The 19,535-nt window shown below is 42.1% G+C and overlaps 1 protein-coding gene across 1 annotated transcript in view; it reads left to right on the top strand.

The window, feature by feature from the left end:
* The window catches only part of LOC119973247 (diphosphoinositol polyphosphate phosphohydrolase 3-beta-like), a 90,136-nt gene extending 71,068 nt beyond the window's left edge, over window positions 1-19,068 (top strand). The window contains exons 3-5 of the mRNA XM_038810967.1: window positions 717-761; window positions 9,673-9,757; window positions 16,990-19,068. Of these exons, the coding sequence (XP_038666895.1) occupies window positions 717-761; window positions 9,673-9,757; window positions 16,990-17,195 (336 nt within the window). The 3' untranslated portion in view covers window positions 17,196-19,068. The remainder of the gene's footprint in view (window positions 1-716; window positions 762-9,672; window positions 9,758-16,989) is intronic.
* Window positions 19,069-19,535: the final 467 nt, after the last annotated feature.

Genomic DNA, 19,535 nt, shown 5'->3' with positions numbered 1-19,535 from the left:
ATTAAATAAAATGGGTTCTTCTACAGTTTTTTTGAAGAGGGAGGAAAAAATTGCCCTGGAATGAAAGCTCCAGAGTTGTTGGCTATGGAATACCTATGCCTCATAGTAGAAGGAAGAAGTTCTACTGTACTCTCTCACCAGACAATGATTAGTGTCAGAAAGCTACAAAAGCCAACTTTGAATTTGCTGGTAGTATAATTCTACCAGCACCACTGTTTCCTTCCTATATGAAAAATGAGCCATTTTGATGAGTTGGATATTTGAGATGGTTGCTAGATCCCGAAGAGCCCAGCAGTGCTGATTGATGCTCTACAGTGTTGGCACTTCAAGATTTGTTCCCTTGTCTGATTGACTAAAATCAGTGGTGACGAACATTCCCTGTCCTTGTCCAATGTCACACACATGCATGATCAGCAAGCATATGAATCATGAAGACTGCTGCCTGTTCCCCACCATAACTCCAATATTGGGATAGTTTTTAGTATATCCACTGCCACCTGACCTGAAGTCAGCTAAATGAATGCCAGCAGATAATTTAATGTGGTTATACCAGCTGAGCTTCAGGTAGAGACTGAAATATTCCACCCAAATACCAAACTGTTCTGGACCTACACCCCAATTTGACCATCTTAGATTTTCTTTCCTTTTCAAGAATCTTAGATTTCTCAAAGAAAAATAAATTATGATATGGATTATTCAATTTTTTTCTTATGCAGGCTGGTGTGAAAGGAAAGCTGGGAAGATTACTGGGGATATTTGAGGTGAGTTTGTCACTTTTGAGTGTTTAAAAAATTTCTAAATGTTTAATCTTTACCTGAATATTGATCACTACATAAAATAACCACGCTTTCATAATTTTAACACAGACCATTTCCTCTAACCTTTGCTTTTCACGTATCTACTGCTATCCTAAGAGCATGGTCTTGTGTCTTCTCCACTAGTAAGAAATTCAATATTTACCTCCTGACTTTGAACAGTTTTATCAAATCTCCCCACAATTTTCAGTTTGAGAGCACAACAGCCGTTCTACCTCGGGCAGCTGATTCTTGGAATTATCTTTCTGAATGTACTTTTACCAGTGCACTGCTCATAACCGTGAAGAACCAGAAACTGCACACTGTTCTCTGTTTTTACATCTGAGTACGTTACAATGGTTCTGTTTCTCCAAGAATTCCAAAGAGTAGGAATTAATGGGTCCTTTTCAAATTGACAGGCAGTAACTAGTGGGATGCCACAGGGATCGGTGCTGGGACCCCAGCTATTCACAATATATATTAATGATTTGGATGAGGGAACAAAATGTAACATCTCAAAAGTTTGCAGATGATACCAAGTTGGGTGGGAGGGTGAACTGTGACGAGGATGCAGGGATCCTACAGCATGATCTAGACAGGCTGGGAGAGTGGGCAAATTAATGGCAGATGCAGTATAATTTGAAGAAGTGTGAGGTTATTCACTTTGGAAGCAAAAACAGGAAAGCAGACTACTACCTGAATGGTTGTAAATTGGGAGAGGGGAGTGTGCAGTGGGACCTGGGTGTCCTTGTGCACCAGTTGTTGAAGGTAAGCATACAGGTGCAGCAGGCATAAAGAAGGCTAATGGTATGCTGGCCTGGATTGCGAGAGGTTTCGAGTACAGAAGCAGGGATGTGTTGCTGCAATTATACAGGGCCTTGGTGAGGCCACACCGAGAATATTGTGTGCAGTTCTGGTCTCTTTCTCGGAGGTTGGATGTTCTCGCTCTCTAGGGAGTGCAGCAAAGGTTTACCACACTGATTCCAGGAATGTCATATGAGACGAGATTGACTAGGTTAGGATTGTTCTCGCTGGAGTTCAGCAGAATGAGGGGGGATCTCATTGAGACTTATAAAATCCTAACAGAACGAGACAGGGAAGATGTAGGAAAGATGTTACCAATGATGGGTGTGTCCAGAACCAGGGGTCACAGTCTGAGGATTTGGGGTAAAACATTTCTGACAGAGATGAGGAGACATTTCTTCACCCAAAGAGTAATGAGCCTGTTGAATTGATTACTGCAGGAAGTAGTTGATGCTAAAACATTGAATATATTCAAGAGGCGACTAGATGTAGCACTTGGGGAGAATGGGATCAAAGGCTATAGGGAGAAAGCAGGATTAGGCTATTGAGCTGGATGGTCAACCATGGTCATGTTAATGGCGGAGCAGGGTCGAAGGGCCAAAAGGCCGCCTCCTGCTCCTATCTACTATGTATCTAGTCCTTTTTCTTTTATTAAATATTTGGGTTAAACCATATTTGCCCATTCTCCTCACCATCCTTCTGTGATCTACTTCAGTGGGTCTCTGGCTAGGCAGGATACTTTAAAAAAAATCATAATTTGTTCAGGCAAAGTCCATATTGATTTGTGAAACAGAAATTGTTGAACTAGTTTTATGTTTTTGAGGCAGTAACAAGAAAGGTGGATAAAAGGGTACATGTAGATGTACTGTACTTTGATTTCCCAAAGACATTTAATAAGGTCCCACATCAAAAGTTGCTACGCCAGATAAGATTTGTGTGAGGAGGTGGGGATAACCATATTAGCTAACGAATCCCTTTATCATAGTAACAGGAAACAGTAGGGCTAAATGTCTTTTTTTTTCAGGTTGGTAAGCTGAAACAAGTGGAGTGTCACAAGGAGCAGTACTCTGGCCTCCACTATTTAAAATTAGGATCCATTTCCTGATGATGCTGTCAGGAGGAGTTAGCGGGTGCAAAGGAATATGGTCAAGTTAAATAAATGGGCAGGAATTTGGCAGATGGAGTATAATGTTGGCAAATCTGAACTTGTCCACTTTGGCAAGAATAGAAAAGTAGTATACTATTTAAATGGTGACAGATTGCAAACCTCAGTGCGACAGTGGGATCTATACATTCTGGTACGTGAATTACAAAATGTTAGTGTGCAGGAAGGCAAATGGAATGCTGACATTTATTGCGAGGGGAATGGAATATAAAAGTCTTATGTTTCAGCTGCAAATGTACAAGGCCTTGGTGAGACCAGATCTGGCATACTCAAATGAAATGAAAATGAAAACTGCTTATTGTCACAAGTAGGCTTCCCGTACCAGACTCCCCGGACAGGCGCCGGAATGTGGCGACTAGGGGCTTTTCACAGTAACTTCATTGAAGCCTACTCGTGACAATAAGCAATTTTCTTTTCATTTTCATTTCATTTCAAATGTTTTTAGTCATCTTATTACAGTTTAGGTTGATAATTGTATTAGAAAACGTTCAGAAGATTTCACTTGACTCATTCCTGGAATCTTGTGAAGAAAGGTTGAATAGGTTGGGCCTAGTGACATTGGCATTCAGAAGAATGGGAGGTGACCTGATGAAAACATACAAGGTCCTGGGGGGACTTGATAGGTACTGGGAGGATGGATGTTTACCCTTGCAGGAAAGACGAGACCTAGGGGGACACCGTTTGACTGAGGGGTCCACCTTTTTTGAGATTAGACTTTGAGGGTTATTAGTCTGGAATTTTCTTCCACAGAAAACAGTGAAGGCTGAGTCATAGAATCACTACAGTGTGGAAGGAGGCCATTCAGCCCATCGAGTCTGCACCAATCTGTGTCCATCCTGTCCCTGCAGCCCCATTACCTAACCTGCACATCCCTCTTCACTGACGGGCAATTTAGCATGGTCAAGTCACCTACCCCGCACATGTTTTGGTCTGTGGGAGAAAATGAGGCAGCACTGCTAACCACTGTGCTACCGTGCCGTCACAAATTTCTTCAAGGTTATAAGTTAGATTTTTGATCGAGGGAGTGGAGGGTTTGCAGGGAGGTGACAAGGTGGAGTGAGACCACAACCTTATTGATTAGGGAGCAGGTTCGAAGGCCTGAATGTCCTATTCCTCCAAAGACCTCTTATTCCTGTTGTTTTGCTATGGCGCCCTGTTTGGTATTTGTAAACTTGGATTTTCATCCTTTCAACCAAATTTTAAATTGTATATTTCTGTCAGTTGGACCCATGTGGCACCCATTAGCCAGCTAGTCTGAGAAATGTTTGTTCATTGTCACCACATCTGACCGTCTGCCATTCTATGTCTTGGACCTTTGAATTTTGCCAGCTAGTTTCTTATGTGACACTGTAAACTGTATCCACCACATTCTTGTGTTGATGGAGCTGCACAGTGAATGATAGCTGAACAGCCTCCACATGGGTAGCATGCCATGTTCCAAATTCACAGGAGGGGCTGTTGCATTGAAGTGCCAGCACTGAGTACTGGAGAAAATATGGGATCATCTAGATGGAAAGAACAGTGGCAAATGGAATTTAACCACAAAAAGTGTATTTTTGGAGGACTAACAAGGTATGGGTATATATCCTAGGAAGTACAGAGGAGCAGAGGGACTTTAGTGTTCACATTCATAGATCCCTGAAGACAGCAGGACAGATAGATAAGAAGGCAAGAACGGGATACTTCTTAGGTGGTTAAGGTGGCAAATGGAATACTTATCTTTATTAGCTGAGACATAGAATATAAGAACATGGAGGTTGTGATGGAGCTGTATAAAATGCGGGTTAGGCCACTGCTGGATTACTGTGTACACAGACTATATAAGACGGTAGTGATTGCACTGGAGAGGGTGCAGAAGGGATTTGCCAGGATCTTGCCTGGGCTTGGGCGTTTCCGCTATCAAGAGAGACTAGTAGGCTGGGATTGTTTTCCTTCGAGCACGAAGGCTGAGGAGGGACCTAATTGGGGATCACGAAGTTTGAAGGGCAGGGTAGGGTATATAGGAAGGAACTTGTGGAGGGGTCAACAACCAGTGGGCATAGATTTAAAGTAAGGGGCAGGGAGATTTAGAGGAGATGTGAGAGAGAACTTTTCACCCAGAGGGTGGTTGGAATCTGGAACTCACTGCCTGAAAGGGTGGTAGAAGCAGGAACCCTCAACATTTACATAATATTTAGATGAGCACTTGAGATGCCACCGTATACAAGGCTACTGGCCAAGTGCTGGAAAATAGGATTAGAGTAAATAGGTGCTTAATGGCCGAAGCAGACAGGATGGGCTGAAGGGCCTCTTGCCATGCTATAAAAGCTCTTGACTCTGACATTACTACTATGCCTCTGTCTCCCCCATGTGGTTGTTACCGGATTTTACTATTTTTTTTTCCCTCCTACTGTTCAGAATATGTCCTGCATATTTATTATTTTCTTTTACTAACTGCGTTCCATTCTCATCCTCCTGTTTGTGTCCACTCCTAGTAGGAGATCTGCTGTCATGGTACATCACATTTGTCCATTTTGTGACATCCTCCTATGTCCATTTTAGTTGATCTGCAACTGTGATGTCTGGCCTCCAACTACCCCTCTGTCAACCCCTCCCTTCTGCTGCCCTCTTTACTCTCTAGAAGAGATTAGGGCAGCATGGTAGCACAGTGGTGAACACAGTTGCTTCACAGCTACAGGATCCCAGGTACAATTCCCTGCTGGGTTACTGTCTGTGCGGGGTCTGCACGGCACGTTCTCCCCGTGTCTGCGTGGGTTTCCTCCGGGTGCTCCGATTTCCTCCCACAGTCCAAAGATGTACGGCTTGGATGGATTGGCCATGCTAAACTTCCCTTGGTGTCCAAGTGGGGTGGGGGTTAAGTGGGGTGACTGTGTTACAGTGATAGGGTGGAGGCATGGGCTTGAATACGGTTCCCTTTCCAATGGCCTCCTTCAGCACTGTCAATTCTATGATTTCCTAGCTTTTCAGCTCGGAGCAAATGACCAAAATACAGACTTAGTTTTTTTTTTGGACGTGACCTCTTTAGTGTTCTTTTTGCACTTGCAATTTCAAGACCCTTTTCATTTGTGTAATGATATGCACATGGAATTCTTAGTGTACGTCTTAGCATCCACACTGGCCTCTATTCCACAGATCTTTATTGTCCAGGTTTCTGAGGCATCCGGGAAAGTGGGTAGAATGTTGAATCCCGAGTGTTTTGGTTTTCTTGTTAACACATGCGTCACCTTCACAAAATGACATGATCATTATCCTTTTTCTGTCTTCAGCCCAACCATCTTCAGCTGCTTCATCAATGACCTATCATAAGATCAGAAGTTTGTTATTTACAGCACAGAAGGAGGCGATTCAGCCTATCATGTCTGCATAAGCTCCTAAAAAAAGAGCAACCTAGCTAGTACCACTCCCCAGCCCTATCTTGTAGTCCTTTTAAATTAATCTCTTTTCAATATATATTCAGCTCTCTTTGAAACCTCCTATTCCCTCCACCACTCTCCCAGGCAGCGCATTCCAAACCCCAACAACTGAGTAAAGAAGTTTCTCCTCCTTTCACTTCCAGCTCTCTTGCTGACTATCTTGGAAATTGTGACCCCTAGTCACTAACATAACACCTAGTGGAAACTGAATATCCTTCTGTACCCTGTCAAATTTTTGAACACCTCAATAAGGTCTCTTAATCTTCTCTGCTCCAAGGAAAACCAAGCCAATTTCTCCAATCTTTCCTTGTATCTAAAACTCCTCCTCAATTCTGGTAATCAATCTCCTCTGCACTCTCTCCAAGGCTTTAACATCCTTTGTTAAATAAAGTGCCCAGAACTGAGCACACTACTCCTGTGGTCTGACCAATGATTTATAGAGGTGTAGCATTACTTCCTTGCTTTTTTTACTCTCTGCCTCCCTTTATAAACCTATCTTTATAAACCCAAGGATGCTATAAGCATTCTTAACAACTATTTCAACTTGCCTGGCCACCTTCAGAGAAATATGCATTTGAACTCTTGAGATCCCTCTGCTCCTGTACACTCAAAGTTGGACCATTGAGCCTATATTGTCTCCCCATGTTTCTTCTACCAAAATGCATTACCTCACATTTTTGCTGCACTGAAGTTCATTTGCCAGGTGTCTGCCCATTTGGCCAACATGACAATGTCCCTCCTGAAGTCGTTCAGCGTCATCCACACAATTCACTATTCTCCTGATATCCTCTGCAAATTTAGAGATTTTGCCCACAACGCCACTTTTCTAAAAATAAAGTTAAGAGTACCCAATTCATTCTTCGTAATTAAGGGGCAATTTAGCACGGCCAATCCACCTAGCCTGCACATCTTTGGGTTGTGGGGGCGAAACCCATGCAAACACTGGGAGAATCCACTTCTAAATCATTTATATAAATCAGAAAAAACAGCACTGAGCCCTGGAGAACACTAGATTCAGCTCGTCTCCAGCCTGAGAAATGCCCATCTATACCTACCCTCTGTTTCCTATCTCTTAGCCAACTTCTAATCCATGCTAACAAGGTCCCATCAATCCCAAACCTTTTTTTAATTTGCTATCCAACCTATCAGGTAGCGCTATATCAAATGCTTTCTGGAAATCCAAATATACAACATCCCCAGCACTACTTTCTACTGTCTGTGACACCTCGTCAAAGAATTCTATTAAATTTGGCAGACATGACCTGCCCTTGACAAAGCCATGTTGACTGTCCAGTATTAACTTATTTTTCTTGGTGTATATTTATCTCATCCCGTATTATGGCCTCCCATCAGTTTTCCCACTATTGATGTCAAGCTGACGGTCTGTAGTTTCCCAAGTTCCTAAGTTTTCCTTTGTCCCTTTCTTAAATAACGGCATCATATTGGCAATCATCCAGTCCCCGGGGACTAATCCTGTGTTCAGAGAGGCCTGGAAAATTCCTGTCAACTGCTCCGCAATATGCTCCTTTACCTCTCTCAGCAATCTAGGATGCATCCCATCTGGGCCTGGTGGCTTCTCCATGTGGAGTACTGCCAACTGTTCTAAACCTTTTTATCTTTATCACTATACTGCTCAGTTCCTCACGTTTTCAACTGGGTGATTGTCACCATCTTCTAATTGGGTAAAGACTGAAGTAAAGTGCTCATTTAGTCCCATTCCATACTCTGCTTCAGTGAGAAGTTTACTCTGCTTGTCCCTTATGGGCCCCACTCTCTCCTTCACTAATCTTTTACCATTAATATGCTTGAACATTTACTACTGTACTTGTTTTGGCACAGCCTGCAATCCATTCCTCATGGTTCCTCTTAGCCTTCCTTATTCCAGCCTGGTAGTTGGCAAGTAACATTTTTGCTACAAGTGCCAGGCAATGACTACCTCCAGCATGAAAGAATCTAACCATCACCTCTTGATATTCAGTGGCATTACCATCCTGAATCTCCTCTCTTGACATCCTGGGGGTTACCATTGACCAGGAAGTCAACTGGACTAGCCATATAAATACTAGAACATAGAACATAGAACAGTACAGAACAGGCCCTTCGGCCCTCAATGTTGTGCCGAGCCATGATCACCCTACTCAAACCCACGTATCCACCCTATACCCATAACCCAACAACCCCCCCCCCCCCCCCCCTTAACCTTACTTTAATTAGGACACTACGGGCAATTTAGCATGGCCAATCCACCTAACCCGCACATCTTTGGACTGTGGGAGGAAACCGGAGCACCCGGAGGAAACCCACGCACACAGGGGGAGGACGTGCAGACTCCACACAGACAGTGACCCAGCCGGGAATCGAACCTGGGACCCTGGAGCTGTGAAGCATTTATGCTAACCACCATGCTACCCATCTGCCCTGCTGCCAATCTACTAGAGCAGATTAGGGGCTAGGAGTCCTGCGACAAGTATCTCTCCTCCTGCAGCCTGTCCACAATCTGTCGGGTGCAAGTCAGGAGTACGATGGAACACACTCTTAACTGGATGAGTGCAGCTCCATCAACGCAAGAAACTCAACACCATCCAGGACACAGCCTGCTTGATTAGCATCCTTTCCATAAACGTTCACTCCCTCCATCACCGTTGCACAGTAGCAGCTGTGTGTACCCATCTGCATGATACCCTGTAGGAACTCAACCAAGGCTCCTTAAACAGCACCTTCCAATCTATAACCACTACCATCTAGAAGGAAAAGGTCAGCAGATAAATGGGAACACCACCACTCAGAAGTTCCTCTCCAAGCCACTCACCGGACCTGGAAATCTATCACTGCTCCTTCACTGTTACTGGGTCAACATACTGGAACTCGCTCCTTAACAGCAACTTGGGTGTACCTACACCACAAGGACTGCAGCGGTTGAAGAAGGCAATTCATCACCTTCTGAAGGGCAAATAGGGGTGGGCAATGAATGCTGTCCTAACCCGTGCAACCCAAATCCCATAAATGATTTTTTTTTTTTTTTAAAAGCACTGCATCTACAATTTTCTGTTATCATTTGACCCAAGTAGACAAGTTTATCTACTTTCACCAGTGTCACACTGTCCACTTAAACCTTCACTCTAATTTTGTCTAATGTATTCCTTCTGACCAACATTGTTTTTGTCTTCTAAGCTTCTTTTTGATGGGCCTCTTCTGATTCTGTAGGGTGTACTGAACTGTCTGCATCCACATGTTTGTTCTTGCCTCCAATTTTTACCTCTGAAGCACCTCTGATTCTCTGCAATATCCAGTCACGCTCTTCCCTAATGTTAGCTGTAGACCTGAGCATTGTTCTGATCGAGCACCATTCTTGTGATGCAGCATAATTGTGGAATGTACACTCGATAACTTCAGATTCCCATGCATTGAACGTAGATAGGTGCATGGCTCTCTGATATAGTTTGCTAATAGTCCTCCAGTTCCTTTTTGAACACTTTTTTTTTCTTCTTTGCAATAGAATCAAGATCGAAAACACAGAACTTATGTGTATGTTCTCGTAGTGACAGAAATTTTGGAAGATTGGGAGGATTCCGTTAACATTGGTAAGCTCAAAAATATTTTCGCAGTTAATGGATTCACTGCCTGATGCATTATCTTTCAACAATATATCTCCAATAAGGTTAGTATAACATTATAAAACTCAACGAAAACTGCTCCAAGGACAACATTAATGGATTTCACAACTGTAAGTACATTTCATTGTGATTTAAGGTAAGTAGCATTTTAAACTTGGATGTTAAGCCAAGATCTTGTGCTGTGTTTGCAAAATTAAGTGAAGAACCTTTGGAATGAAAAGTCAAATCCTTATTGAATTAAAACCAGATGATCTGATCTCTCTGGAAGAAGGTTTTGAGGGAGGGAGGGAATAATGAAGCCACCGAAACAGAAATTTCAGTGCAGCTGTCCATGGGAGTGGAGGGGAGTGAGATGGAGGCTCCTTGTTGGAACTAGCAGAGATATTGAATGCCGAGGGCTAATTTGGATAAATGAAAATGCTATTTATCTGGGAGCTAAAATCATAGAATTTACAGTGCAGAAGGAGGCCATTAGGCCCATTTGAGTCTGCACCGGCCCATGCCTCCACCCTATCCCAGTAACCCGACCGAACCGTTTGTACGCTAAGGGGCAATTTGGCAACACAGAAGGAACATGGAATATATTTGAGATTATTCTGATGCAAAAGTTAGCTATGTTTGTCCCCAAACTCAACAAACAAGCATGTGGTTAAACAAAGCGAACACATGTTTTAGAAACTTATCCTTCTCCCCAACTCTGCTTAACCCTGTCATGTTAACTACCATACTGTTTTCCCTCCCACTTTAGCAGAAAGCTGTCCCCTCACACAGGATAATGTTTTGGTCGTTATGAAGGAGAGTGCACAGGGCAGCACGGTGACGCAGTGGGTTAGCACTGCGGCCTCGTGGCGCCGAGGTCCCAGGTTTGATCCCGGCTGTGGGTCACTGTCCGTGTGGAGTTTGCACGTTATCCCTGTGTCTGCGTGGATTTCGCCCCCACAACCCAAAAATGTGCAAGCTAGGTGGATTGGCCTCGCTAAATTGCCCCTTAATTGGAAAAAATGAATTGGATATTCTTAAATTTAAAAAAAATGAAGGAGAGTGCACTGAGCAAATACCATAAGCGATTTTGAATTTGGCTGTGTTAACCTAGCATCACATTTCTCTGACAACCTGCAGCATGTATTTTATCCTTAATTTGACACCAAATGCTAAAATCTCTCGTTGTCAACAACCTACCAACTGAATTTTAATAAAATGGACAAGTAAATGATTTAAAGAACAAATTTTCATCCAAATTCCTATTTGGAAGTTTGAGAGGATTGCAACATTAATAATATCCCTGTGTAAAAGTTTTATATGCACTGATTTTCTTGTACTACCAATGCAGGAATTGTGCTAGACTAAACCATATCTCTTGGAAATTTCCAGGTGCCATCATGGACTCTAAACACATGCCATTCCTCCTGTATCCCTAACGAACTTACTGGATTTTCCTGGATGCAAATAATAGCCACTTCAACTGTCTGTCAAACAGGAAACTGAACCAATCAATGTGTCTGACAAGTGTGATATTTTTCATCTGAACATAGAAATTACGAGTAGGTCCACTCAGCCCCTTGAGCCTGCTGCACCATTCAATACGATCATAGCTGATCTGATTGTAATCTCACCTCCACGTCCCTGAACCTTTCACTCCTTTGTTAATCAAGAATCTATCTAGCTCTGCCTTAAAAATATTCAAAGACTCTGCATCCACTGCCTTTTTGAGGGCGAGAGTTCCAGAGACTCACGACCCTCAGAAAATGTCTTCACACACCCTGTCTTGAATAAGCAACCGTTATTTTTAAACCGTGACCCCTGGCTCTAGATTCTCAGACAAGAGGAACATCCACATCCACTCTGTCAATACCCCTCAGGATCTTAAAGGTGTCGATCAAAATTCTAGTGGATACAAACTTAACCCCTCCAACCTTTCCACAAGCCTATAGACCATCAACAACTGGTGATCTTTGTTTCGTAGTTTGTGAATTCTGACTAGCTTTTTTATTTAAAAAAAAAAAACTGGTTAGTCACTGAATTGAATGAGCCTCTATGGCTAAAACAAGCCAGAGCGGAAAGTTGGCATCTAAATTGTGGAAGTGGCCCCCGAGTTGGAGTGGAGACGAGGTTGTACTCATTTGAACAGAGCTGTGATCCAACCCCATTTAGAGTACAGTTGCTTTTGGGCACCATGCTTCAAGGATGCTCCAAATGCCATGAAAGGTGTACAGTGCAGATTCAAGAAAATGAAACTGGACTTGAGGACAGGCTGCATAAACTTGGCAGGAATTCCCTCGCGTACACTTACAGATTTGAGGATTGTCTGATCAAGGTGTTACCAGGATAGATAAAGAGGAACTATTATTTTTTTTTTAATGATCTTTATTGTCAAAAGTCAGCTTGCATTATCACTGCAATAAAGTTACTGTGAAAAGCTCCTAGTTGCCACGCTCCGGCACCTGTTCGGGTACAAAGAGGGAGATTTCAGAATGTCCAAATTACCTAACAATCACCTTTCGGGACCTGTGGGAGAAAATCTGAGCACCCAGAGGAAACCCACACAGACACAGGAAGAACGCGCAGACTCCGCACAGACAGTGATCCAACCTGGGACCCTGGAGCTGTGAAGCAACAGTGCTGACAATTGTGCTAACTTGCTGCTTAACTTGCTGCTTAACTTGCTGCTTAACTTGCTGCTTAACTTGCTGCTTGACTTGCTGCTTAACTTGCTGCACGGTGGCGCAGTGGGTTAGCCCTGTTGCCTCACGGCGCCGAGGTCCCAGGTTCGATCCCGGCTCTGGATCACTGTCCGTGTGGAGTTTGCACATTCTCCCCGTGTTTGCGTGGGTTTCGCCCCCACAACCCAAAGATGCGCAGTGTAGGTGGATTGGCCACAATAAATTGCCCCTTAATTGGAAAAAATTAATTGGGTACTCTAAATTTAAAAAAAAAAAACAAAAAAAAAAACTTGCTGCTTAACTTGCTCCTTAGTGTCCAAAAGGTTACTTTGAGGAATGAGGGCATAATCTTAAAATTAAAACAAGACTATTCGGGAGGGAAGTTGCGAAGCACTTTGTGCAAAAGATAGTGGGAATCTGGAATGTTCCTCCCAAAAGGTTGTGGAGGCATAGGGGTCTGTTGCAACTCTTCGACTGGGGAGTTTTGATTTTGGTAAGTGCATCAAGGGATATGAAACTATGGCAGGTAAATGGAGACTGGTGAGTCGAGTGATCTTCAGTTCCTATGTGAACTTCATTTTTACCAGACCAATGTAGTTATTCCTTAAACTTTAACCTGCATGCAGACTTTCTCAAGTCCATTCATTGTTATGGTTCTGACCTATGGATTAGTGGCTCTATTAATAGTTGGTGCTCTCATTAGTTTCCATTCACAGGAAATCTTTTAAGCACTGGACCTTCTCAGCAAAAGATTTGGTTCTTCCCTCTATGAAAGTCCCAGGGTATTCTATGGTGGGTTGGGGGGGGGAGGATTATGATTCTTGTGTACTTTTAAAGGAACTTTACATATTTTTTTTAATTCCTCCTCTTTTGGAACCCATTGATCAATTGGCTAAACGACATTTTGGATGGAAGTTGAATCTACAGATAAAAAGAATGGAAAACACTACTGTTTACTGTCTTTTCAGTGAATCTTGTAGAAGGCCACAAAATCTGAATCTTCATTGGGCTTAGGGAAGTTAGACAGTGATGAATTGTGATCCGAAGCCAGTTAATGTTTCCTGAACAGGTACCCATGTAGTGAAAACTATTTATCTTATTCAGTCACTGTTGACGAGGTCGTAGTTATGCACCTTTTTTATTTTTGGAAGACTAGAATAGTTTGCAACCATTATGTTGGGGCACTAACCACTTCGATATATTGCCAATTGTGGTTTGTGCTATGACGATGTGTGATGAAGCTTGGTAGATGTACATTTTGGGCCTTCTATTCTTGTGTAATTTTTTGGGGCTTAAAAATGTTAAAGATCTATTTGGTTTATTATGATTCAGCTCATAGAATGTTCCTGATGGTGGGGGAGTCCAGAAACACGCATCCGAGGATACAGGATAAAAGCAAATCACTGTGGATGCTGGAATCTTAAACCAAAGAGAAAATGCTGGAAAATCTCAGCAGGACTAGCAGCATCTGTAGGGAGAAAAAAGAGCTAATGTTTCGAAAGGGTCATCTGGACTCGCAACATTAGCTCTTTTCTCACCCGACAGATGCTGCCGGACCTGCTGAGATTTTCCAGCATTTTCCCGTCAAGAGGATACAGGGTAGAAAACGGACATAAGGAGAAACTTCACCCAGAGAGTGGTGAGCCTGTGGAATTCTCTGCCACAGAAAGCAGTTGAGGCCAAAAATATTGCATATTTTCAAGGAGTTGTATATAGCACTTGGGGCTAAGGGAATCAACGTGTAATGAATCTGTGGAATTCCCTACTGCATAGAGCTGCAGAGGCTAGGTTGTTAAGTATGTTCAAGGCAGGGCAGCACAATGGCCTAGTGGTTAGCACAACCGCTTCACAGCGCTGAGGTCCCAGGTTCGATCCCGGCTCTGGGTCACTGTCCGTGTGGAGTTTGCACATTCTCCCCGTGTCTGCGTGGGTTTCGCCCCCACAACCCAAAAATGTGCAGAGTAGGTGGATTGGCCACGCTAAATTGCCCCTTAATTGGAAAAAATAATTGGGTAATCTAAATTCATTTAAAAAAAAGTAGTATGTTCAAGGCTGAGATAAATAGATTTTTGATCAGTAAAGGAATTGAGGGTTTTGGGGCTATGTCAGGAACATGAGTTGAGGATTATAGCTGAGAAGACATTGAGCTGAATGACATACTTCTGCTCTTGCACCTTATGGTCTTTTGGATATGGGGGGGAAAAGTGGGAACCGGTTACTGAGTTGAATGGTCAGCCAAGATGATGAATGGCAGAGCAGGCTTGAAGGGCCGAATGGCCTACTCTTGCTACTATTTCTATGTTTGTGTTTCATCGTCCCAGTGACAGTTGTTCCAAAGAGCTATCTAATAAATTGCACTTCCCCATATCTCTGGGATTTGTTTCTTCAAGCATTTTATCTAGTTTTTGTTTTTTAAGAAGTTACTCTATGAATTTACTCTCTGAATTTACTTCCATTGGCCTTTTCAGGCAGTGCATTCCAGATCGCAACTCGCTTCTTAAAAAAATTAACTCCCCTCATGTCATCCTTGGATCTTTTGCAATCACCTGAACTCTATATCCATTGTAACTGACCCTTCTGCATTCCCTCTGCTTCTTTTGAAAGGCAGCGTTCCTTGCACTTTCTCAACATGTCCTGACGCCTCCAAAGATCTGTGTGTGTACCTCCAGGTTTCTCTGTCCCTGCACCCCCTTTAAAATGTAATATTGTCTTTGCTCATTCTTCACTTTGGTGTTAATTTTATCTGCCATGAAGCTGCCAATTATAGTCAGGCTATTGCTATCATTTTGACCTTTTTTACGAGCCAGAACAATTTCTCCCTATCTACCCTGTTCAATCCTCTCCATGATTTTGAACATTCCTATCAATCTTCTCTTGGTCTCCATCTCTCCAATGCAAACAGTCCTAACCTCTCCAATCTATCCTCATAACTGAAGTTTCTCATCCCTGTAACCATTCTTGTGAACCTCTTCTGCACGCTCCCAATGCATTCACATCCTTCCTATAGTGTGAGGCCCATAACTGTACACCATATTCCAACTGAAGTCTAACTAGTGTCTTGTGCAAGTTCAGCATAACCTCCTTTGCTCTTTTGTACTCTCTACCCCTAATTAATAAAGCCCAAAGTACCATATGCTTCATTATCTGCTCTTTCCATCTGTCTTGTAACCTTTGGTGCACATATGCATGGCACGGTAGCACAGTGGGTAGCACTGTTGCCTCACAGCTCCAGGGTCCCAGTCTTGGGTCACTGTCTATGTGGAGTCTGCTCGTTCTCCCCATGTTTGCGCGGGTTTCCTCCAGGTGCTCCGGTTTCCTCCCACAAGTCCCGAGAAGACGTGTAGTTTCGTAATTTGGACATTCTGAATTCTCCCTTGGTGTACCCGAACAGGCACTGGAATGTGGCGACTAGGGGATTTTCACAGTAACTCATTGCAGTGTTAATGTAAGCCTACTTGTGACAATAAAGATTATTATTATTATTGTTGGCCACAGGACATTGGGAGAATCCCCTGTTCGTTTAAGTAGTCCTTTGGGATGTTATGTGTCAACTTGGTTGGATGGACTGGACCTTGGTTAAACATCTCATCTGAAAGACTCCACTGACTTTCCTCAATACTGTGTTGGTGTGTCAGCCAAGTCCCTCTGCTCATGCACTAAAATATGATGTATCACCTCTCTCTTTTCTCTGCATTCAACTTCATCTGCCACCTATCTGCCCACTCCACTGGTCTATGTTCTTTTTAAAGTTTTACACTGTCTTCTTTCGCAGTTTACAGTATTTCCTCAAACTTTGACATTCTCTACTGCCCATCAAGACCTAGATCATTAATTTTATATATATATTGCAAGGGTCCTTGGAAAACATCACTACAAGCCTTACTCCAGCCCCAAAAATATCCATTGACCGTTATACTCTGCTTCCTATGATTCAGCCAATTTTGTATCCACATTGCTACTGTGCTTTTATTCTGAGCTGTATTGTCTGTGTGGTACTGTATCGAATGCTTCTGAAAGTCCATGTACACCACATCAAACGGCATTGCCCTCGTCAACCTTTTCTGCTACCACCTCAAAACTGAAGTTAATTAAGCACAATCTGTCCTTTAGAAATCCATGCTGGCGCTTCCTAATTTTAAATTTATTCTATTATGCTCTATGTACCAAGTCCAGGTCATTATTAAATACCAAAAAGAGCAGTGATCCTAATTTCAAGCCCTTGGAAACAACACTTTATACCCGTTGGCACGTGATGATGAGAGCTAGTGCCCTATTTCTCTCTGCTTAAGAGGCGTGGGCTCTTCAATGTGCATTCCCTCACACTTCCCTCCAGTCTAAAACAAAACGAGCATTCACTGTTGTGCCCTTGTTCAGTTTTGCATCTGCGCTGTTGTTGTGCCTTTTAATCCTGTGGACACTAATTTTGCTGACCAGTCTCATTCGGTGTTACCTTTAGCAAATGCCTTTTGGAAGTCCTATGATCAATATCATTAGCAAAAGAAGTTGATTTTTTTTCTCTTTTAAATCTTGCTTCCACAGGAAGGAAAAGGCAGTGGTTTAAAGTTGAAGATGCAATTGGAGTTTTGCAGTGTCACAAACCGGTACACGCCGAGTACTTGCGAAAGCTGAAACTGGGCAACTCAAACACGAATGGAAACTCTCTGGTCTCCACAAATTCAGTTGGCACAGCCACCGTGTACGTGACCTCTTCCCAAACTTCAGGGATGTCATCTGACCTTAGATGAAATGGACATTCACATGTGGCCTTTCTGCTCATGTGCAGTCAATTAGGAAATTGCATTCTGCTTTGGAAAGCAGAATGGTCTAGGTTAGACTGTATATGCATAAATACTTTGCATGAATACTTGCAGTGTTGATATGAAACTTTTTATGATGTAAAATAGTGTTGAAAACCAAAGCCATACACTGATTTATGTTAGCATTATTTTGTTAGACATGCCTTGCAGGCCACTAACTGTTTTAAGATTACATTATATAGCAGGATATATTTAATCCTGTTTCAATTTTACCATGCGTAGCATGCCACAGATGTGAAAATGACTTTCTATATTGGTGTTTTACAATGGTGATGTGGTATCTGATGAATGTTTTCCACATCAAAATTAAATTCTGAGAAATACTTAGAATGAACTATTAGAAAGTCTTTGATTGATTGTTCCACACGATTTGAAAATTTAAATCTTGAAAAATGAATTGCCCCTTTTGAATTGTTTGGGTAACCGATTTAGAAACTTTTTTTTTTTCAAAATTGATCATTTTATGTGCTGTTAATTAAAATGTACGTATATTCCTGATTTCAAATCTCTGGAGCAAATGTCCTTTCATCTTCTTTTGCTGACCAATAGTTAAACATGAATATTCCCTCCCTGCCCAACACTGTTCAATAACTTAAAATTCTTAGAATTCCGTTTTCAATTAAAACAGTTGCCAATTTTTTTGTACTGTTATTGTTTTTCCACATCCTGCACCAATTTTATCTTTTGTTCGTGCTCTCTTTCTTTCAATCTCAAACAAGTAACCCCATACCCAAGTTGCTCTCCATTGTTTGGAAAATGCCTCTTATTCTGCAGTTGAAGTACTGCTGGAGTTTGCAAATATACTAGACTCCTAATCCCAATAAAACAAATTCTGTCCTATAGTCTAGTCCTATACTTCTCAAAGCTGAATGGTATCTATTTAATATTATTGCCTGTGCCAAATTCAACTTGTTTCCTCAATTTTGGTATTTGAAGTCGTTAAAAATCGATTAACTTTCATATGTCGGTTGCCTGGATCTGTTTTGTTTCCAAGTTTCTATTTCTATATATATGTTTGTACCTTGCTGATTGGAAGAGGTGATGGTCTGTTTTAAATGAAGTAACACTCCAGGGTCTCTAGTTTGTGACTGCCCCTTAGATGGAAATGATATAAGGCAATTTAACAGAATTTTGATTTTGGGGCAGTTTTTTCTTTTTGGTTTTAAGATTGCAATTATAAAGATTCTTTTGCCTTTTAAAGTTTTGCGGGCAAGAATTGGATGGCGAGATGAGTTCATGTTCACCTATTATGGGTTGTTCAGAATCAGCGACACCTCTCGCCCATAGCCAGTATGAAGCCTGCCATACTTCACCCTGCTGTATTTGGGAGGTGAACCTCAAAGCTTAAAGTATTTGGAGGTTTGTAGATCTCCAATTGGAACACTTTTTTTTAACCTTGAAGAATGGAAGTATGTTCCATCTCTATCTTTTTGAACTCCTGCTCAGTGGCCTCTAACCCTACCTTGTTAAATAATTTTTGTTAGATGTGTGGTTAAATTGCAATATTGAATTTGAAGACAGTAGCTTAAAGTCTCTCATGAATGAACCTGCCTTATACAGTCACAATCTGATATAATCGCAACCTGTTGCATTTAACAATTCAATATTGCTTCATTTAATTAGTGCCCTCACTATCTATTGGTTTCGAGCTCCATTTATAGAGACTTGTCACCTTCCTTTAAAAGCTTTCTGTACAGTCCTAAAGACACCATTCGAGAGAGTCTACTGTATTTGATTTTAAAAAAATCATTTTCTTAATGAGACTAATAGTCTTGAATAAAACTGAATTTTGAACAAAAAATACTTGCACTTATTTCTACTAATGATTTGTTCTTTTTATCCCAATATGGACAGCAGGCACATGGGGATGCAACCAGCTGCAAGTTTCCCTCCAAGTCGCACACCACCCTGACTTGGAAATATTTAATAATCTTTATTGTCACAAGTAGACTTACATTAACACTGCAATAAAGTTACTCTGAAAAGCCCCTAGTTGCCACATTCCGGCACCTGTTCGGGTACAGAGAGGGAGAATTCGGAATGTCCAAATTACCTAACAGCACGTCTTTCAGGACTTGTGGGAGGAAACCAGAGCACGCAGACACGGGGAGAACGTGCAGACAGTGACCCAAGTGAGAATCAAACCTGGGACCCTGGTGCTGTGAAGCAACAGTGCTAACTACTCTGCTACCATGCCGCTGTGTTATATGACCATTGCTTCATGGTCACTGGGGTCAAAATCCCAGAACTGCTTCCTAACAGCATTGT

Source organism: Scyliorhinus canicula, chromosome 11 (assembly GCF_902713615.1).
Source record: "Scyliorhinus canicula chromosome 11, sScyCan1.1, whole genome shotgun sequence".
Lineage (NCBI taxonomy): Eukaryota > Metazoa > Chordata > Chondrichthyes > Carcharhiniformes > Scyliorhinidae > Scyliorhinus > Scyliorhinus canicula.
The sequence above is the reverse complement of the archived record's forward strand: the minus strand, read 5'-3'. Positions and strand labels throughout refer to the sequence as shown.